At 55.7% G+C, this 16,435-nt stretch overlaps 1 protein-coding gene across 3 annotated transcripts in view; it reads right to left on the minus strand.

Annotated features, from left to right (window-relative positions):
• The window catches only part of PTDSS2 (phosphatidylserine synthase 2), a 31,984-nt gene extending 20,978 nt beyond the window's left edge, over window positions 1-11,006 (minus strand). For 2 of the 3 annotated variants that reach the window (XM_014833681.3, XM_014833602.3), the window contains exons 1-2: window positions 9,158-11,006; window positions 2,467-2,568 (exon numbers count right to left, since the gene is read on the minus strand). In XM_014833681.3, the coding sequence (XP_014689167.3) occupies window positions 2,467-2,568; window positions 9,158-9,810 (755 nt within the window). In that variant the 5' untranslated portion in view covers window positions 9,811-11,006. The remainder of the gene's footprint in view (window positions 1-2,466; window positions 2,569-9,157) is intronic. The other variant, XM_070488544.1, reaches the window with a different exon arrangement.
• Between the last annotated feature and the right edge of the window lie 5,429 nt (window positions 11,007-16,435).

Genomic DNA, 16,435 nt, shown 5'->3' on the forward strand with positions numbered 1-16,435 from the left:
GCCCCACTCTGGCTAATTTCATATCCATATGGGGACACCTCGGGAGTGTAACCAAGCCCTGCTTTTTGGTATTCCCTGCGCAGCTGTGCCCAGATACCACACACCTCCACACCCAGGTGCTGATGGACAAATTCACAAAAAAGACCAAGTTCTACTCGGAAAGCCCCTCCTGCCAACAGCCTCACTGCCTCCTGTATCCACAGGTCAGTGTCCCCTCTAAAGGGACCCACTGCAGTGAGCACAGCCCCAGGCACCTTCCACCCCAACCCAGAGGGGCCCAAGGCACAGCCGACACTCCCCCACTCTGTTTCTGGAATCCATCACCACGCACAGCACGCTAACCAGCTCCACCTGCAACAGGCCTGCAAGCTCTCAGGCCGGGCTGGGAGGACCTGCCAGAGATGGAGCAGCAGGGAGCAGTGGGCAGGGAGCAGCGGGCACTGCCGGGCAGGAGGATCAGACTCAGAGGCCGATGCCAGCCCTTAGGGAGAAGAGAAGAGCCGGCAAAGCCTACTGGGACACGGTGTTGAGAGGAGGGAAGGAAACCCCAGAGCACGGAGCAGAGCCAGGACAGGAGATTGCACCTTACAGGTGAGTGCGAGACCTGTGCTCCTGGGAGCAGGGCCCTGAGTCCAGACCCCCGGGCAGCCATTTCTAACCAGCAATGCCCGGCTGCAGCCAGGGAGACGAGCAGGGTATGAGGCCCATGTGGACCAGAGGCCGAGCACACACCTGACGGGGAGCTGCTGGGCATCCTAAGAGGCTGCTGACACCTGCAGAGTACATAACCATGCTCACAGGCAGACGTTAAAAACCCTCATTTGACAAAAGCAAGGGCTGCTCTGGCAATGAAGCGTCCCGAGCCCCAGCCCCACCAACCAAAGCTGACCAGAGGTCCTCAGGCTACACCAGGCGCCCCTCCCCACCTCTGTCCCTGCCCCAGTGCCGGTCTCCAGACCCCGGTCCCACCTCCTCTGGCTGCCCCACCAGAGTAAATGGGGCCTCGACCCCAGGATGGGAAGAGCAATGGGGGCTTCGTGGGCCTCGAGAAGGAAAAGTAAGTCCATCCTGTACAGCAAACTCAAAGGACCAAGTTCTAAAACCAGCTTCTCCTCACACATTTCTGAGACTGGCCCAAGAACCATGGGATCCAGGCAAAGGACACACACCTCTCAGCTAGTCCCCCTCTGGAGATGGTAGTGAAGACAGTCCACCACTTCTTGACTTGCAGGATGGGACCCTCCACCAGACAGGCGTCTGACATCTTAAAGCCGGTTTAAAGTTTTCAGAAAGGGAGAGTACAAACAGAGCATAGAACAGTGCTGGCTGACAGGGACCATCCCTGGTGGTCACAAAGACCCCTACACCCCCAGACACCCAGACTCAGTCTCTGGGATACTGTGATTTCTAATAAGAAAAGTGCGTTTGGTCTTCATCCCATTTCTGGCACAGAACTAAAACCCTTGGCATGTCCCGTGATGACAGCAGAAAGGTGTCTTCTGCCATGTTAAGGAGGTGACTGGACCCCCTCCGGATGGGGCTGCAGGAGAACCGACCAGGTGGTTAGAGGGCTGGGGCTGTCAGCCTGCCCCACCTCCACCTCTGGGAAGGGGAGAGGGGATGCAGGTCACCAAAGTGACGATTTCATCAACTGTGCCCATGATGAGGCCTCCACAGAAACCCTCAGGAAGGGGCTCAGAGAGCTCCCAGGTTGATGCACACGTGGGGAGATGGGGAGCGAGACACCCCGAGAGGGCATTGAGGCTCCTCGCTCCTTCCCCACACCCTGCCCTGTGCACTCTTCTGGCTGGCTGGTCCTGAGTTACAACCTTTTATTATGAACCAGCGATCTAGTGAGTAAATGTTTCTGAGTTCCGGGAGCCGCTCTAGCAACTTAGTCGAACCTGAGGAGGGGGTTGTGGGAACCTCTGCTTCAAAGCCACTCCATCAGAAGTACAGATGACAACCTGGACTTGTGGCTGGAGTCTGAAGCTGGGGGCAGGCTTGTAGGACGGAGCCCTTCACCTGTGGGATCTGACGCTATCTCCAGGTAGACAGTGTCAGAGCTGAGCTGAACTGCATGACACCTGTGGGGATCTGAGAACTGCTTGTTGGTGTAGGGGGAACCCCCCACTGGAAATGGTGACCAGACGTCCTTTTAGGCCCCATCCCTGGAGCTGCTGCAGCACATTCTGGTCTCTCACTCGTGCAAATGCAGTCTGGGCTGCTGGTCACACAGCACACAGTGCAGTCAAGGGTCCCAGGGACAAGAGGAGGGGCCAAAAATGCCACACAGCTCTGAAAGGCAGCCCGGGGAGGGAGCTGCTTCAGGCACAAGTGATGGGGGGACAGATGCAGATGGCCTTCAAGTGGACGCGGTCCCCTGAGCCCCGGCCAGCTAGAGGAGAGCAAGGACCCATCCCCAGCCACACCAGGCGCCTGCAGTGCCTGGGCTGGCCCAGTTACCTCTTGGTGTTGTAGGCCGTGTCCCGTGGCGTCTCCTCCAGCAGAGTCACGTAGCCAAGCACACAGGTGAGGATGCAGAGCACAGTCAGGGTGTGGGCTCGCCTGGAATCCAAACACGCAGACCACATCAGAACACGGAAAGCATCATGACCACGCGTGTGGCACCAACCAGAGGAGAGCTTAGCCTTCAATCTCCAACTCAGAAACACTGGCTGAGAGTTACTACTTGGGGGAAGCCTAGGTGGGTCTGCATTTGCCAAGTCAGCCTGTCAGTCGGAGCAGGAAGGGCCCTGAGCAACCAGGGAACAGACGGAGCTCTGGAGCACTCAAGGTTGCTGCTCAGAGGACAGAGGGGCATCTTCCATCGCTGGCGTCTGGAGCAGGCATCTGTTGTCAACAGTGACCAGCAGCAGGTTAACTCAGCACTTTTCACTGAGCAAGATTATGCTGAGATGACCAGCCCTGTGATTCATGAAATGACCATATCTGACAGATTTGCAAGGACAAGAGCCCGAGAGAGGAAGGGCAGAGAGAAAGGGACACCAGGACCCAAAGCAAGAAGGGCGCATTTACTTAAAACACCTGGCAGAGAGAGGGCCCAGGCTAAAGAGAGACGTGGGCTTCAGCCCCTTCTGTCCGCCCCCTCTGGCTCAGCCTTCGGAGCCCTGCCATGGGAGGAAGGAGACAGGGCTCCCTAGCAGCTGGTGGATGTGCCTCACCTGGAAACAGGGCTGACAACCAGTCAGGTGCCAGGCTGCAGGGCAAGCAGACCGATGCTGAGACAGGCCCACACGCTGCGCCACGACACTCACCTGGGCCCCTCTGCATCTTAACTGCCTGCCTGCAAAGGAGTCACAGACCCAGCACCTAGATCCAAACAAGCAGGGTGACCTTGGAGAGACAGTGTAACCTCATCTCTACATGAAGATGCCTCCAACCTCAAAGAACATCATGAAGATTAAGTGAACACACATAAAGCACTGAGCCTTGGACTTGCCACCAAGGTTAGCTCCCTGCCCCATGTCAGAACCCCGTGCAAACATAAACTACCACAAATGAGAGCTTCATGGTAAAGAAATGAAAAAGCAAGCCACAAACTGGGAGAAAACATTCACAATACATACACCTGCCAAAGGACGTTGTACCAGAATATCTAAAGAACTCTTACAACTCAACAATAAAGACAAACAATCTAATGAAAATGCGGACAAAAGATTGACTAGACACTTCACAAAAAAGATACACAAATGGCCAGGAACACATGACAAGATGTATAGCACCAGTGGTCTCAGTGAAAGCAATCGTAAACCACAGTAAGGCACCAGCACTACGCACAACAGGCCGAGATGAGAAAGACTGACAACACCCAGCGCTGGCGAGGATGTGGAGCAGAGAGAATTCTCAAACGCTGCAGGTGGGACTGCAAAACAGTACACACGTTTTGCAAAACAGTTTGGCAGTTTCTTAAAATGTTAAATATACATCCAACCCAGCCATTCGCTCGCAAGTATTTACCCAAGAGAAATGAAAACATATGTCCCTCCAAAGACTTGTGCATGAACATTTATTTATAATAACTGAATCTGGAAGCAAACCAGACGTCCATCATAGGACGTGCAAACAGCGGTGCATCCACATCGTGCTGAGCCACCAACACCGGCCATAACACGATGAATCTCAAAAACACGATGCTGACAGAAGTCGGGCACAAAAGACACCAGCGTCTGCTTCCCCGGATGTGGAACTCGAGAAGAGGCGTCAACACAGCACCAGGGACTGGGAGCAGAGCCTGGGGCGCAGCAGCCTTCCAAGAGACGGAATCTTACACATCCGGAGCCTGGTGGTCTGCACAGGTGTGTACGTCGGTCAAGCACCAACGCACTCCCTTCAAGTGGCTGTGTGTCGCTGAATACAAGCATACCTGATGTTCCACAAAGCACGAGGACATGCGAAGACTGGACTGCAGCCATACCCATCCTGACACTGGGCAGCCTGCCCTTTTGTTTCTTTTTCCTGATTTTTCTTGCACATTTACTCATCCATATTAATTTTAACATCAGCTGGACAAATTGACACAAATAATTCTATTACGATTCTGATAGGAATTGCACTAGATTTATAGATTAATGCAGGAAGGATTGATGTGTGAATGACACTGAGGATTCCCCCATTCATGAGACATGGAATATCTCTGTGCTTATTTAGGTGTTATTTTATGCCCTTTAATTAAATTTTATTTTCTTTATGAAAAGAAAAAAGTCATGTCTAAGTGGACAAGCCCCAACTGAAGAAAGCAGAGACACATTTGCCACATTTCACAACACTAGCCATTTAAAAGCAGGAGAAGCAAAACAAAACTATCTACTGTAATACAATTCAACATCAACCACCTTCTGCTTTAAATAAATCCACGTCTGAGCTCTAAGCCGGGAGGGAACTCCATATGGTCAATGCTGCAGTGCCGGAGAGACCCGTGGAACAGTTACAGCACAGACACGACTTTAGAGGGTCCTCTTTCTGACTTTCACCCCTGAGGTTACCTGGATGTCGTGACGCAGAAACTCACTCTGCTGGATACACATTCCTCACCAGGCTTCTCTTCACAGGACTGACTTCAGGTCCAGCTGCAAACATCAAGGCTGAACTCAGATTTCTCACCAGAAAGATCAGGCCAGAGGAAGGGGGACACAATTTGTAAAGCACATCGTGGTGAGGAAAGGAATGTTAAACAGGGATTCCATGTCCAGCAAAGACATCCTTCAGGAATGAAGGTAAACTCAACATTCTTGGACGGCGGAATAATGAGAGAACCCAGTGCCAGCAGACCTTCTCTAAAAGAACTGCTAAAGGAAGTTCTCCAGACAGAGGGAAACGGGACCACCAGGACAGAAACAATAAAGAAAGCAGACTGCCCTCCTCCCGAGCTATTTAAACACGTCACGTCTGACTATTGAGAGCAGCCACTGTCAAACTGCTGATGGGGACCAGCACGGCCAAAGGAGGAAGCTGGATGGATCAATATGAACCTGACGTGGCAAAGCTGGGCCTGGGAAAGCTTAGGAATGTCCCCTGTTACTGGAGCAACACTCAAAGCTCCAGAGATGCACTAAAAGCAAGATGTCAGCTGAAATGGAACAAAACCAAACGAAGGTGGGAAAAGGACAGGAAACGGAGACAGCAGGAGCAGGACAGCAGCCGTGCATGCCAGCACTTCAGTGACTACATGGACCCATCTAGACAGTCACGCAAGGAATGCCGTTCGGCAACAGCAAAGTGCATCAACACCAACAAATCCAGACATGCCGACTGAGGGCTGCTGGGGACGGCCCAAGACTCCAGGCAGGCCTCCCTGCCCCTCCCGGACACCAGAGCAGGGCAGAGGCTCCTCACCCAACCTCCCTATGCCCCGGAAGACAAGTGCACTCTTGGGCTGATAGACAGCTCGGGGGAAGGTTTGGGTCCTGTGATCCAGGCACAGGACAACAGCGGCTTAAATCCTGTGACTTCAGTCACTCGGCAAAGGTGAAGGCGTGAGGACAGTTGGCTCCCTGCCACGATGAGTGGAAAATACCCAGTGGTCAGTCCTCTCCTAAGATGACCACACTCGCTGTGCTGAGTGAGCAGGAAGGCAGGCCTGCCAAACCAATTAGTGAAGATACGAAGGTGTGGCCGGGAGACGGAGTGCACAACAGTGCTTCGGCCAGGGAAGGCCAAGACCAGAGGGCCTCCCAGGCCTGCAAGAGGCGCCTGGGACATGACACTGACTCCCCTCCCCTCGCTGGCCTGCTGACCAGCAAGACCAAAAGGCATCTGGTGAACTATGCTACCCAGATGTGAGCAAAGCCGACAAACCCCTAGCCCACAATAAGAAAGGCATTTTCTGGAACCTGGGACACCTACGACCACGTCCACACACCCTCATGGCTACTATTAAGACGTGCTGCTGATAGTAGAGCCCCGTGAGTCACTAAGAGTGCTCCCCAAAGGCAAACACACAAGCACCGCTCCATGTCACGACCATCCGTCCTGCCCATGACCCAGGAGTTGGTCAGGAAGTCTGCTGGTCCAGTCTCCCATCTACCAGGGGCATGTCCGCAGCACCCTCCAGGGCTCTGAGCCTCCAAGCGTCTCCCAGACAGTTTTCAGACAACGCAAGCTGACGCATCTTTGTGTCATTCCTCTGGGTGTTTGGTTCTAACACTTCCCCCCCGATGTTTCCCACAGGAGACCACCACGACTGGCGGAAGAGGCAGTGTCCTTGCCACCAAGGACCCTGGTGAGCCTTACGCGTCCGCTCTTGGGCTCAATTCGGAGGAGCCCAGCTGTGGGCTCTAAGGCTCAAGCAAACCCTGAACCCTAATTCCATACCCTGCAGCTACAGAGGAATGAGAAAGAAACTCAAACTCCTCATACACAACCACCAGCACTGGCCTCCAAAGAAGCCCAGCCTCTGAAAACAAAAACCCTAAAGACAAGGTTTTGAATCCTGCACAAGTTCCTCTGAGGAATCTTGGAACATAAAGTCATTTCCACAACTGCATGTTTTTCAGTCTTTGTGTTAATTTTTAGTAACATTCATTACTAAAATACAAAATAAGAGTTTTAAAACTCCTAGCACAGCAAGTCAGTGAGGGGAGACTCCGAAGAAGGTTAAGTGGCTAGGCTGTGCAGGTGGGAATAAGCAACTCTCACAGGCAGGCATCCAGTTACCTGCCTTGAGGAAACATGAAGCTCCTTCTCCCACAGGTGAGGGGGAGGCTCACAAGGCAGGAGGAACCTGCACACACCACAGACGGTGCCTGCGCCGGCCAGGGCCCAGCACACCTCACAGCTGTGGTGGGGAGGCCAGAGCCACCCACCAGGAGACCCCCGAGGCAGACACCTGGAACCACCAGCCCTGCTGCACCCCCTGCCGGAAAGCCTCCCAGCCCGTCAGCCCTCCTCACAGGTAAGCGCAGCTATAGCACGCATCTATGTGTCCCACTCCCAAACGACCAAGACCCTGAGGGCAGGGACCCAAGGGCCGCTGGTCTGTGCTTCTGAAGAAACCAGCGCCCAGCACAAGACGAGGCATGTGTTCGTTGGCTCCCGCGGTGCTGCACTCGCAGCGCCCCTCCAGCCAGCACACTCATGCCTCTGAGCTTCCAGGCTTGTGCCAGAACCTGAGCTTGTTTAGTTCTTTGCTGGATCCCCTAGAACAGTGACTGGCACCCAGTAGGAACCCCCAAGATACATGCAGAATGAAGGGGAAACAAGGAAAGCAAGGCCAGCCACCACTATCCGGGACCTCAGTCTCCAGGGGTCACCAGGTAGACTGTGGGAGGTTGGTGCCCTGCCCCCTGCAGCCTGAAGGGGCATCCCCACGCCCTAGCAGGACAGCTGATGGAGGTCTGATCCACACGCAGCATTTCCAGTAGCGTTCAACAGTGCTCATGCCACTAGCTCTGAGACCACACCCACACTGACGAGCGACACCATCTCGCTCTCCCTCCTGCATTATCTCCCCAAAGCAAGACTGGGCACTGACAGGGAAAACACCGACTTCGTCCAGATGCAGGGCGACCTAGTCCCACACCCACCTTCCTACGTCTCTCCCGAGTCTAATATAAACCAGGACACCATTCAGCCCCATACACACCTCTCCTAGGTTTCCACCCACGTGGCCCACCTTCCCCTGAAACATCCAATTACCCGGTCGGGCTCTCCTCACTCCCTGACCAGACCCCACAACTCTGTGCTCTGAAGAGCTGCTTCCACGCACATTCCCCTCCCAGCTGGCTAGGACACGCCTGCCTCTCCTGTGAGCTTTCTTGGGGCTGAGGCCACATCAACTGCACTTCTGTCCCCCAGGGCCCAAGAGAGGACTCAACTGCCCTCACTGCCTGTGGGTCACCTGCAAAGGGACCAACCAGCAAAGGAAAGCCAAGCCACCTCCTCTCACCAAGCATGCTTCCCAGCGTGCGCGGTTTGTCTCTCTAACAAATAGAGAGCTCAGAAAGGAGAAGGGCTAGCCCAAGGTCACAGAGCCAGCAGGCGCGCCTGGGACCTTTCAGTACAGGGCTTGTTTTCTGAACCCTCAAACACAGAGATGCCCAACTCAGTGTAAAGCAGGGGCACGAACCCTTCCAACAGAGGCTCTCGGAGGGCAGGAGCCAGGTCTCTCCGTCCCTACGCCCCACTGAGGCAGACTGGGGACAGCATGACGCTGAGGCTTGCTCGGGCTCAGCCGCACAAGGGTCAAAGGGCTGGCCTGGCAAGGGGCAGCTAAAGAGAGAAAGACCCTTAGTCAACAAACGTCCACCCGAGTGCCGGCACGTGGTAAGGCGTTCGTGCTGGCCAATGTCAGCGCCCGAGCTGGGGGACCAGAAGGTAGTTTCATTCATCCCAGGGGCGGCGAAGAGACCAAAGGAAGGTAACACGACGGAGGGCAGAGGTGAATTTTGGACAAAGAGGTCAGGAGAAGCCTTTCCGAGGTGACTCTTGAGCCAAGTTCTCCCAGGATACGGGGGAGGGGAGCGGGGCCGGACGTCTGCGGACAGCTCCGGGGCAGGGTCGGAGATGGGGGTACCTCGGGAAGGCCAGTCTGAGGCTGCGGGCAGGGGGGCGGGGGCCCCTCCCGGGGTCTCGCGGGCACCCTGCCCCAGGACGCGGCCCGCCCTCATGCCCGCCGGCCCGGGCGGACGCCCCTCACCAGAAGAAGGTGTTGGTGCCGTCGTCGTAGACCTCGGACTCCGTGCTGCGGCGGCCCGGGCCCGGCGCTGGGCCCGAGGGCACGCCGTCCGGCGGCTCCTCCAGCGAGGCCTTGCCCGCGGGCAGCGGGGACCCCGGCCGCAGCCCCCCGGGGCCCCTGCGATCACCCCTCCGCATGGCGCCCCGGCACGACCGCTCCGCCCCGCGCCCTGACCCCACGCACACCGGGTCACCGAGAGAGCGCGCCGCGCGGAGCGCCGGGAAGGGGTCGCAGCGCTCGCTCGGCGGGGTCTCCAGAGAGCAGGGGCGGGAGTGGCGAGGAAAGGGTGGGCGCTGCATTGTGGAGCGGGTAGTCAGCGCGTCTGGGCCGCGGGGCATGCTGGGCCTCGTAGTCCTTACGTCCCGGGTTGGAAGCAGTGCTTGCTGGGAAGGATGCCGCCTGGTTGCTAGGTAACCGGAGCCGCTGGGCAGTGTCGTGCGCCGCGGGCCTCCGGTGCAGTGGCCACTCCAGACCCTCCTGCCCAGACGGCCGGACTCAGTGTCCCCGCGCTTTCCTGGAGCGCCTCCTCGCAGCGTGGAGCCGTGGCCCAGGCCCGGAGGCGGGATCCCTGCTTTGTCTCCTTTTGGGGCGCTTCCTGACCCTTTACCCCACATGCGATTGCCTAGATGCCGCCAGGAGCTCCAAGACTCTGGCCCACAGGGTCGTCCCTGCCGGCGGCAGTTCTTTCGTGGGATCTCGTGAAATTGGGCCTTGAGAATGGAGTGGACATGCTGATTTTGGTTAACTCAATTTGTTAACATAGACAGGGCTCGCCCCCAAAATATTTAGCCCTGAGCCACTTTGAAAAACAGCCTGGCAGCTCCTCCAGACAGAGTTACCATGTGACCCAGCAATTCCACGCCTAGGTATTGCTAAAGATGGCATGAGTGGAGCCTATCAAAATAGCACCAGAGGGGCTGGCCCCGTGGCCGAGTGGTTAAGTTCGCGAGCTCCGCTGTAGGCGGCCCAGTGTTTCGTTGGTTCGAATCAGTGATTCGTTGGTTCGAATCCTGGGCGCGGACATGGCACTGCTCATCAAGCCACGCTGAGGCAGCTTCCCATATGCCACAACTAGAAGGACCCACAAAGAAGAATATACAACTATGTACCGGGGGGCTTTGGGGAGAAAAAGGAAAAAAATAAAATGTTAAAAAAAAATAGCACAAAAGCTGTCATTTCAGAAGAATGCCTTGCAAGTTTTGTTTACTTTATCTTCCAAACTGGACCAAACAGCCAACGTTCCAAGAAGTCAGTAAGGACAAGAATAGCCTGTCGGTAAGGACTGATGGAACTGGACTTTGCTGATGACCTGAATGATGACCAATCTATGAAGTACAAACCTACTTATCTAGTACCCAAGAGGTGTATACACAACAGAAATGAAAATGTATGTCCACACAAAACTGTACATAGATGTTCGCAGTAGCATTATTCATAGTAGTCAAAAGGGGGAAGCAACCTAAGGTCCATCAGCTGATGAATGGATACACAAAATGTGGTATATCCATACAATGGAAAATTTGGCCATAAAAAGGAATAAAATTCTGACACATGCTACAACATGGAACCTTGAAAACAGTATGCTAAATATACTAAATGTACATTTCTTCCTGTAATTGACGTTCTTCTCTGTTGACTTCTTTCCAAGTCTGTAATTGACATTCTTTCCTGTAATTGACCGCCGGTGGTACTGCATGGGAGCTCCCCCTTCCCGCCTCCCGACTCCATTTTAAATGTTTTCCCTTTATTAATTTTCACATATGTGAATTACATATCAATAAAGCTCTTAATATATATATATATTATGTATATATTGTGAAAGTTAATTTTCATGTGTGAATTACATCTTAGTAAAGCTGTTGTTAATATATATGTATATGCACAAGCATGGGGCCTGATTGTTGTGTGACTGACTGTCAGCCCGATCGCTATGTGGAATCTCCCAATAAATCAGGGACCAAGGGGCATGCCAGGAAACACCGGCCCCACGAGGTGTGCTGTCGGGCCTTCCGGGGCCTGGCTGCTGTCACCTGCCTGCCCCTGCACCCACCCCGTGCCCCAGGCCCCTGCACCCACCCCCTGCCCCAGGCCTCAGCCCCATCCACTTGGGGTCGTCAGGGTGGCCTAGGCAGCCAGCTTCACCGTGGCCATCCACAGTGCTTGTGCGTGTGCGAGTGAAGGGAAGTGAGGCTGGAGAGGAGGGCCAGGGCTGGACCTTGTTCTGCATCCTGAAAGCCAGAGAGTCACGATGTGGCCCGCGTCACTGGCTGCTTTTCGGGGAAACTGGGACGTGCAGTCTCCAGGGCACTGGCCTGCAGAGACTGATGCCTTGGGACCCGCTTGGTCCGGGGAAGTGATGCTGGACCCAGGAGCAGGAAGTGCTCAGAGCAGACCAGGTCCCTCCCGCCCCGTCTTTCCAGCAAGCACGTCCAGGCCTGCTTCCCGCCTGCCCTGCGCTCGGGGCCTGGAGCCATCCTTCAGGGCTCCTCTTCTCCCGCCCCAGCCAGTGGCGCTCGCATTCCGGGCGCCGGTCAGGGTAGGGACGGGATCGGGGCGGGGCTAGAGGGCGAGAGAGGGGCGGGGCCTGAGGACCGGGGCGGAGACAGGTGGCAGGGGTGGGGCCTGGCGACGAGGCAGGGGAGGGGCCGGATCCGGGCGGGGCCTGAGGAAGGGTCAGGGCTAGAGAGCGGGGCCTAGGGACCAGGGAGGGGCCAGGTGCCATGGGGGGGGGTGGTTGAGGGCTGAGGACTAGGGCGGAGCCAGATGGCAGGAGCGGGGCTCAATGCCAGGGGTGGGGCCTGAGGGAGAGGCAGGGGCGGGGTCGGATTGGGGCGGGGACAGAGGCGGAGCCACACGCCAGTTGGGGAACATGGGCGGGGGGCTCTGAGGACCAGGGCGGGGCCAGATGTCAGGGGCGGGGCCTGAGGACGTGGCAGGGACGGGGCAGGATGGAGCAACGCGCGCGGACTCTGGCCAGGTGCCAAGGAGAGTTCCCGACACTTTACGAAAGCTGACTATCCTGCTCTTCACACCCTTTAGGCTCTATTTTTATCTCTCGCTTAGAGATCCAGAAACTGAGGCACAAGAAAGTTGGTGACACCCGCGCCCAGCTCCCTCTTCCCCCCTGGACTCCGCCTGCAGCCATGCACCTGGGGCCTAAAATCTGGGTCTTACCTCCGCCCGCCTCCTGTGCTGACCACCACCCTCCCCCCTGGCTGCAGCCCTTCTCACCCCTCCCCCTCGGGCTCGCAGGGTCCGGCAGGGCTTGGAGAGCGGCCCGAGGAGGAGCAGCTAGGGCATGCGGAAGGCCGGCAGTTAGTGGCTCTGGTGGCCGGACCGCAGGTGACGGCAGTTAGCCAAGCAGCTTTGGGGACGTGGTCCAACGCTGTGCTGGGGCTTGCCGGGCTGCCCGACGCAGCAGAACTTGAGGGCCCCCAGGGAGGAAAGAGTGCAGAGGCCCTGACCTTCCTCAGCCACCGAGATGACCGCCAGAAGCCCCAGGGCGGAGGGAGGCAGGGGCTTTAAAGGTGGCCAGCTCTGCCCTCGCTCAGGGATGGCTGCTGTTCCGTGACCACACCGCGCAGAGCCGGGTCAAAGCTCGCCTGGGCGCGGCCTGGCCTCAGATGCCAAGGTTCCCTTAGGCCTGCAGGGCTCACGTTCATGGTGGAAAATAGTGACAATGTTGGCGGAAATGCTTTCTAAAAATATTCTTGCAGGGAAGGGAGAGAAAGCTGAGAATTTGTGAAGGAACAATGACTGTATTTCCACTGGTGTGGTAAATCTGTAAAGGTGAGTGGATTACTTAAAATTGCACCCTACCATGTGCACACCTGCCACCTGGGAGTTTTCTCAAGGTTGACGGAGGGATTTGGGACAGCAGGGCTGTCAACTTAGCCAAGAATGGCTCTCTGCTTCTCTAAGACAGAAAGCAGGACCTGGTGGAAACTTAAGGCCCAGAGGTGTTGGGGGAGCAGCAGGGAGACAGAAGTGTCCCTAGGGTGAGGACATACAGGGACCATCCTGGTGTGACAGGCAAGGACCAGTTTCTGGCAGACTGGAGGAGAAGAGGCCCAGCCTGGCAGAGGGGTCTCCCCTGACACCAGGGAGGTCTGCCGCCCCCGAGAGAGAGGCCAAGGGGGAGCGTGTGCCTGGGACCAGCCCGGAGAGAACTCAGGAGGCCCACCCCAGCTGACCCAGCTGTGCTGCCTCTGAGAACCATCCTCAGAGACATCAGGATGTCCTAGTGTCACAGACAGGCCATGGGGGTTAGGAGGACAGATTCCCAAGGTGAAGACAAATTGTACTTACTCCTGCCTTTGGAGTTCACCGGCAGCACTCCTGGGGGCTTTGTCATCCTGACCTCCGCAGGGTGGCCACCAGCCCCTAGTTGAAAGGGTCTGAGGCACCCTGGAGAGAGTGGGAGTGGGGGGCCCGCCTCCTGCTGCACTTCGGCCCTCAGAGGGAAGAGGACAGGTGGGCAGGGTTCTCTGGAGCTCGGAGGAGGAAGGAAGGTGAACAGAGTCCAGGGTCCACTAGGGAAGAGCAGGAGGCCCACATGGGCCTCGACCAAAGTTCTCCACCCAAGATAGGGCAGCTCTGCTGACAGCCGGGGCGGCCAGGCCACATTGCGCGAGGGGCTGGTGCTCTATGCTGTGGTTCCTTCACGGGATGCGCTCAAGACCAAGGCTGAGTCCGGGAGAAATAAAGTTCATAATAATAGACTTTATTATGACAATAAAGTAAATTTAATAATAAAGTTTATAAAAGTGGTGTGTGGTGTTGTAGAAAATTCAAAGAAAGCAAACTAAAGCAAGAAAAGTATAATTCCACCGTCCGTAGTTCATATCATCCAGCAAATACAAATACCAAATGTTAAATCTGCTCTTCCAGTCTTTTAAGGCATTTTGACTGAGTTGAGATGAAAAATGAATATACGTTTGCAGTCTATGTTTTTTCACTTGACAGTATCAGCATCTTCCTATGTTCTCAGAGACTCTTTGAAAGCATCGTTTTCAATGGCTGCTTCATCAGAACACGAATTGACCACGTTTGCTCAGAGACTTCCCTGTCTTTGAACATCTAGGTCGTTTACAATTTTTGCCTCGAAGGACATATTTATACATGTTTTCATCCCGGATTTTGTTTTGGATAGTTTACAAAAAGTTAAATTAATAGACCAAAGTATAAACAATTGTAAGTCTTTCGATTCTGTTGTAGATTTGCTTTCTGAGTGGGCTGCACCTGTTTTCTCTCCAGCCCAGATGAGATGAGATCTGCCCTGACCTTCCATCCCTTAAGCGTCCCCTGGGGGCCTGGCCAGTGCTCCTCCCCCAGGCTGGGGATGCTGCCTTTGCCCCAAGGGCCCACAGGGGCCGGCTCTCTCGAGCAGCAAGGATCTCAATGTCACTCAGGTTCTCTCACACCCTCGGAAAGGTAGGAATGAGAAGAAGCAGTGTTTCTGAAGCAATAAAATTGGGAACGCCAAATAAAGAGAGCAGCTGTGTAGACATTTGAAATGATGTCTGACTCAGGGGTGACATCCATAATGCGCTGGAGGATTGGTTTATGGTAATGTAAACATCCACGGAGAAGGTCTCGAGCAGGACACTGGGAGTGGCAGAGTCCAGGAGCTGGCTGGCAATGTGGACCTTGAGTTCCGATTACTGGTGCTCAGAAACCCTTGCTGACTGTTTCCTGAACTCTTAGCCAGCATTTGAAGCCCTCTGGCCTGTGCAGAGACGTCGGGTTCCCCCAGTGTCCTTCACCTTCTTCCTTAGGAAAGACAATCACGCTTCCCAGGCTTCCTTGCAGTAGGCCATGTGACTGACCACGTGAAGCGTGGTGGGCCCCTCCTTCACTCTTTCTTCTTCCTGCTGGCTCTAATGTGGATGTGATGCCCAGAGCTTGAGCAGCCATTTTGAACCATGTGGTGGAACCATGGGCTTAAGGTGGCAGAGCAACAAGTTAGTGCTAGTCCCAGACTGACCACTTCCAGACTTCATTTCTGGGAGAGAGAAATGTACTATCATCTGGGATTTTCCCTCACACCGATCTTAATGCATTTGTCCAAATCTGCTCCATCAGAGTTGCACAGGTTCTGTGCTGCCAGATCCCTCCCTTGTCTTTGCCACCTCCTACTTCACTCATGGTCTCTGCTGCTATCACAGCCTGCCATGGGGTCCCCCAAGCAGAAACATGGGTGGGGCCATGTTTTCCCTGGGGGAACCGGGAGCAAACATGTCCACTCAAGTTCCAAACCTCAGGGTTGCATGGGCTGCATAATGCTGTACCCTGACACTAGGGGTGCTCCCTGCCCCCATGACATTGTGGGAGCGCCCCGTGACCTTGGGGATGCTCCCTGCCCCCTGTGACATTGGGGGTGCTTCCTGCCCCCCATGACATCGTGGGTGCACCTCGTGACAGTGTGGGTGCTCCTTTCCCCCCTGTGACATTGGGGGTACCTCCTGCCTCCCCATGACATACATTGTGGGTGCTCCCCATGACATCGGGGTGCTCCCTGTCCCCTCGTGACATTGGGGTTGCCCTCCGCAACGGTGTGGGTGCTTCCTGCTCCCCACAGTTGCCCCCTGTGCTGCTCAGTGTTTCCGGGTATCTGGCTTGGCTGAACTCCTGCCCTGTGTCCTCAGCTTCAGAGCAGCTTTCAGAGTGCGGGCACCCCACCTCCCTGTTGGGGACAGTCTGCTGTCTCCCACGGGACAGTCTTCAGTTGCTGCCCTCAGGCCTCAGTTGTCCATGCAGCCTGGGGCCAGCCATGTGTCCTCAGGACCCCAAGGGCTCCCCTTCCTGAGCTGGGGTCCACAAAGCCAGGGCTCAGGGTGAGAGAAGACAGTTTCTTTTTGGGATCTGTCTCTTCTTCAATCCTCCATGCCCCAGTTTCTCCTCTAAGGGAATCAACACTGGACATGGGGGGTAGAGGTTTGGACACTCTGGAGGGGACCTGGGGAAGGTGAGTCCTGGTGTCAGGAAGAGTGATGGGGAGCAGGGGGCCAGGTGATACTGTTGGGTGCTCATGTGCCCCCCACCCTGCTTCCCCCCGGGAGGGGGATGCCTATCTAGCTCCGCCTTACCCTGGAAGCCCTCTGCAGGTGAACTTGAAGGCTCAGGTAGGGGGAGGGGTCCCCCGCCGGGCCTCCAGGAAGGTGTCTGAGGCCCGCTTGCTCCTCCCCATGCCTGCCGGCTCGGGACCAACGGAGGAGTAGGGAGGAGAGAGCAGGGAGG

Source organism: Equus asinus, chromosome 17 (genome assembly GCF_041296235.1).
Source record: "Equus asinus isolate D_3611 breed Donkey chromosome 17, EquAss-T2T_v2, whole genome shotgun sequence".
In the NCBI taxonomy this organism is placed as follows: Eukaryota; Metazoa; Chordata; class Mammalia; order Perissodactyla; family Equidae; genus Equus; species Equus asinus.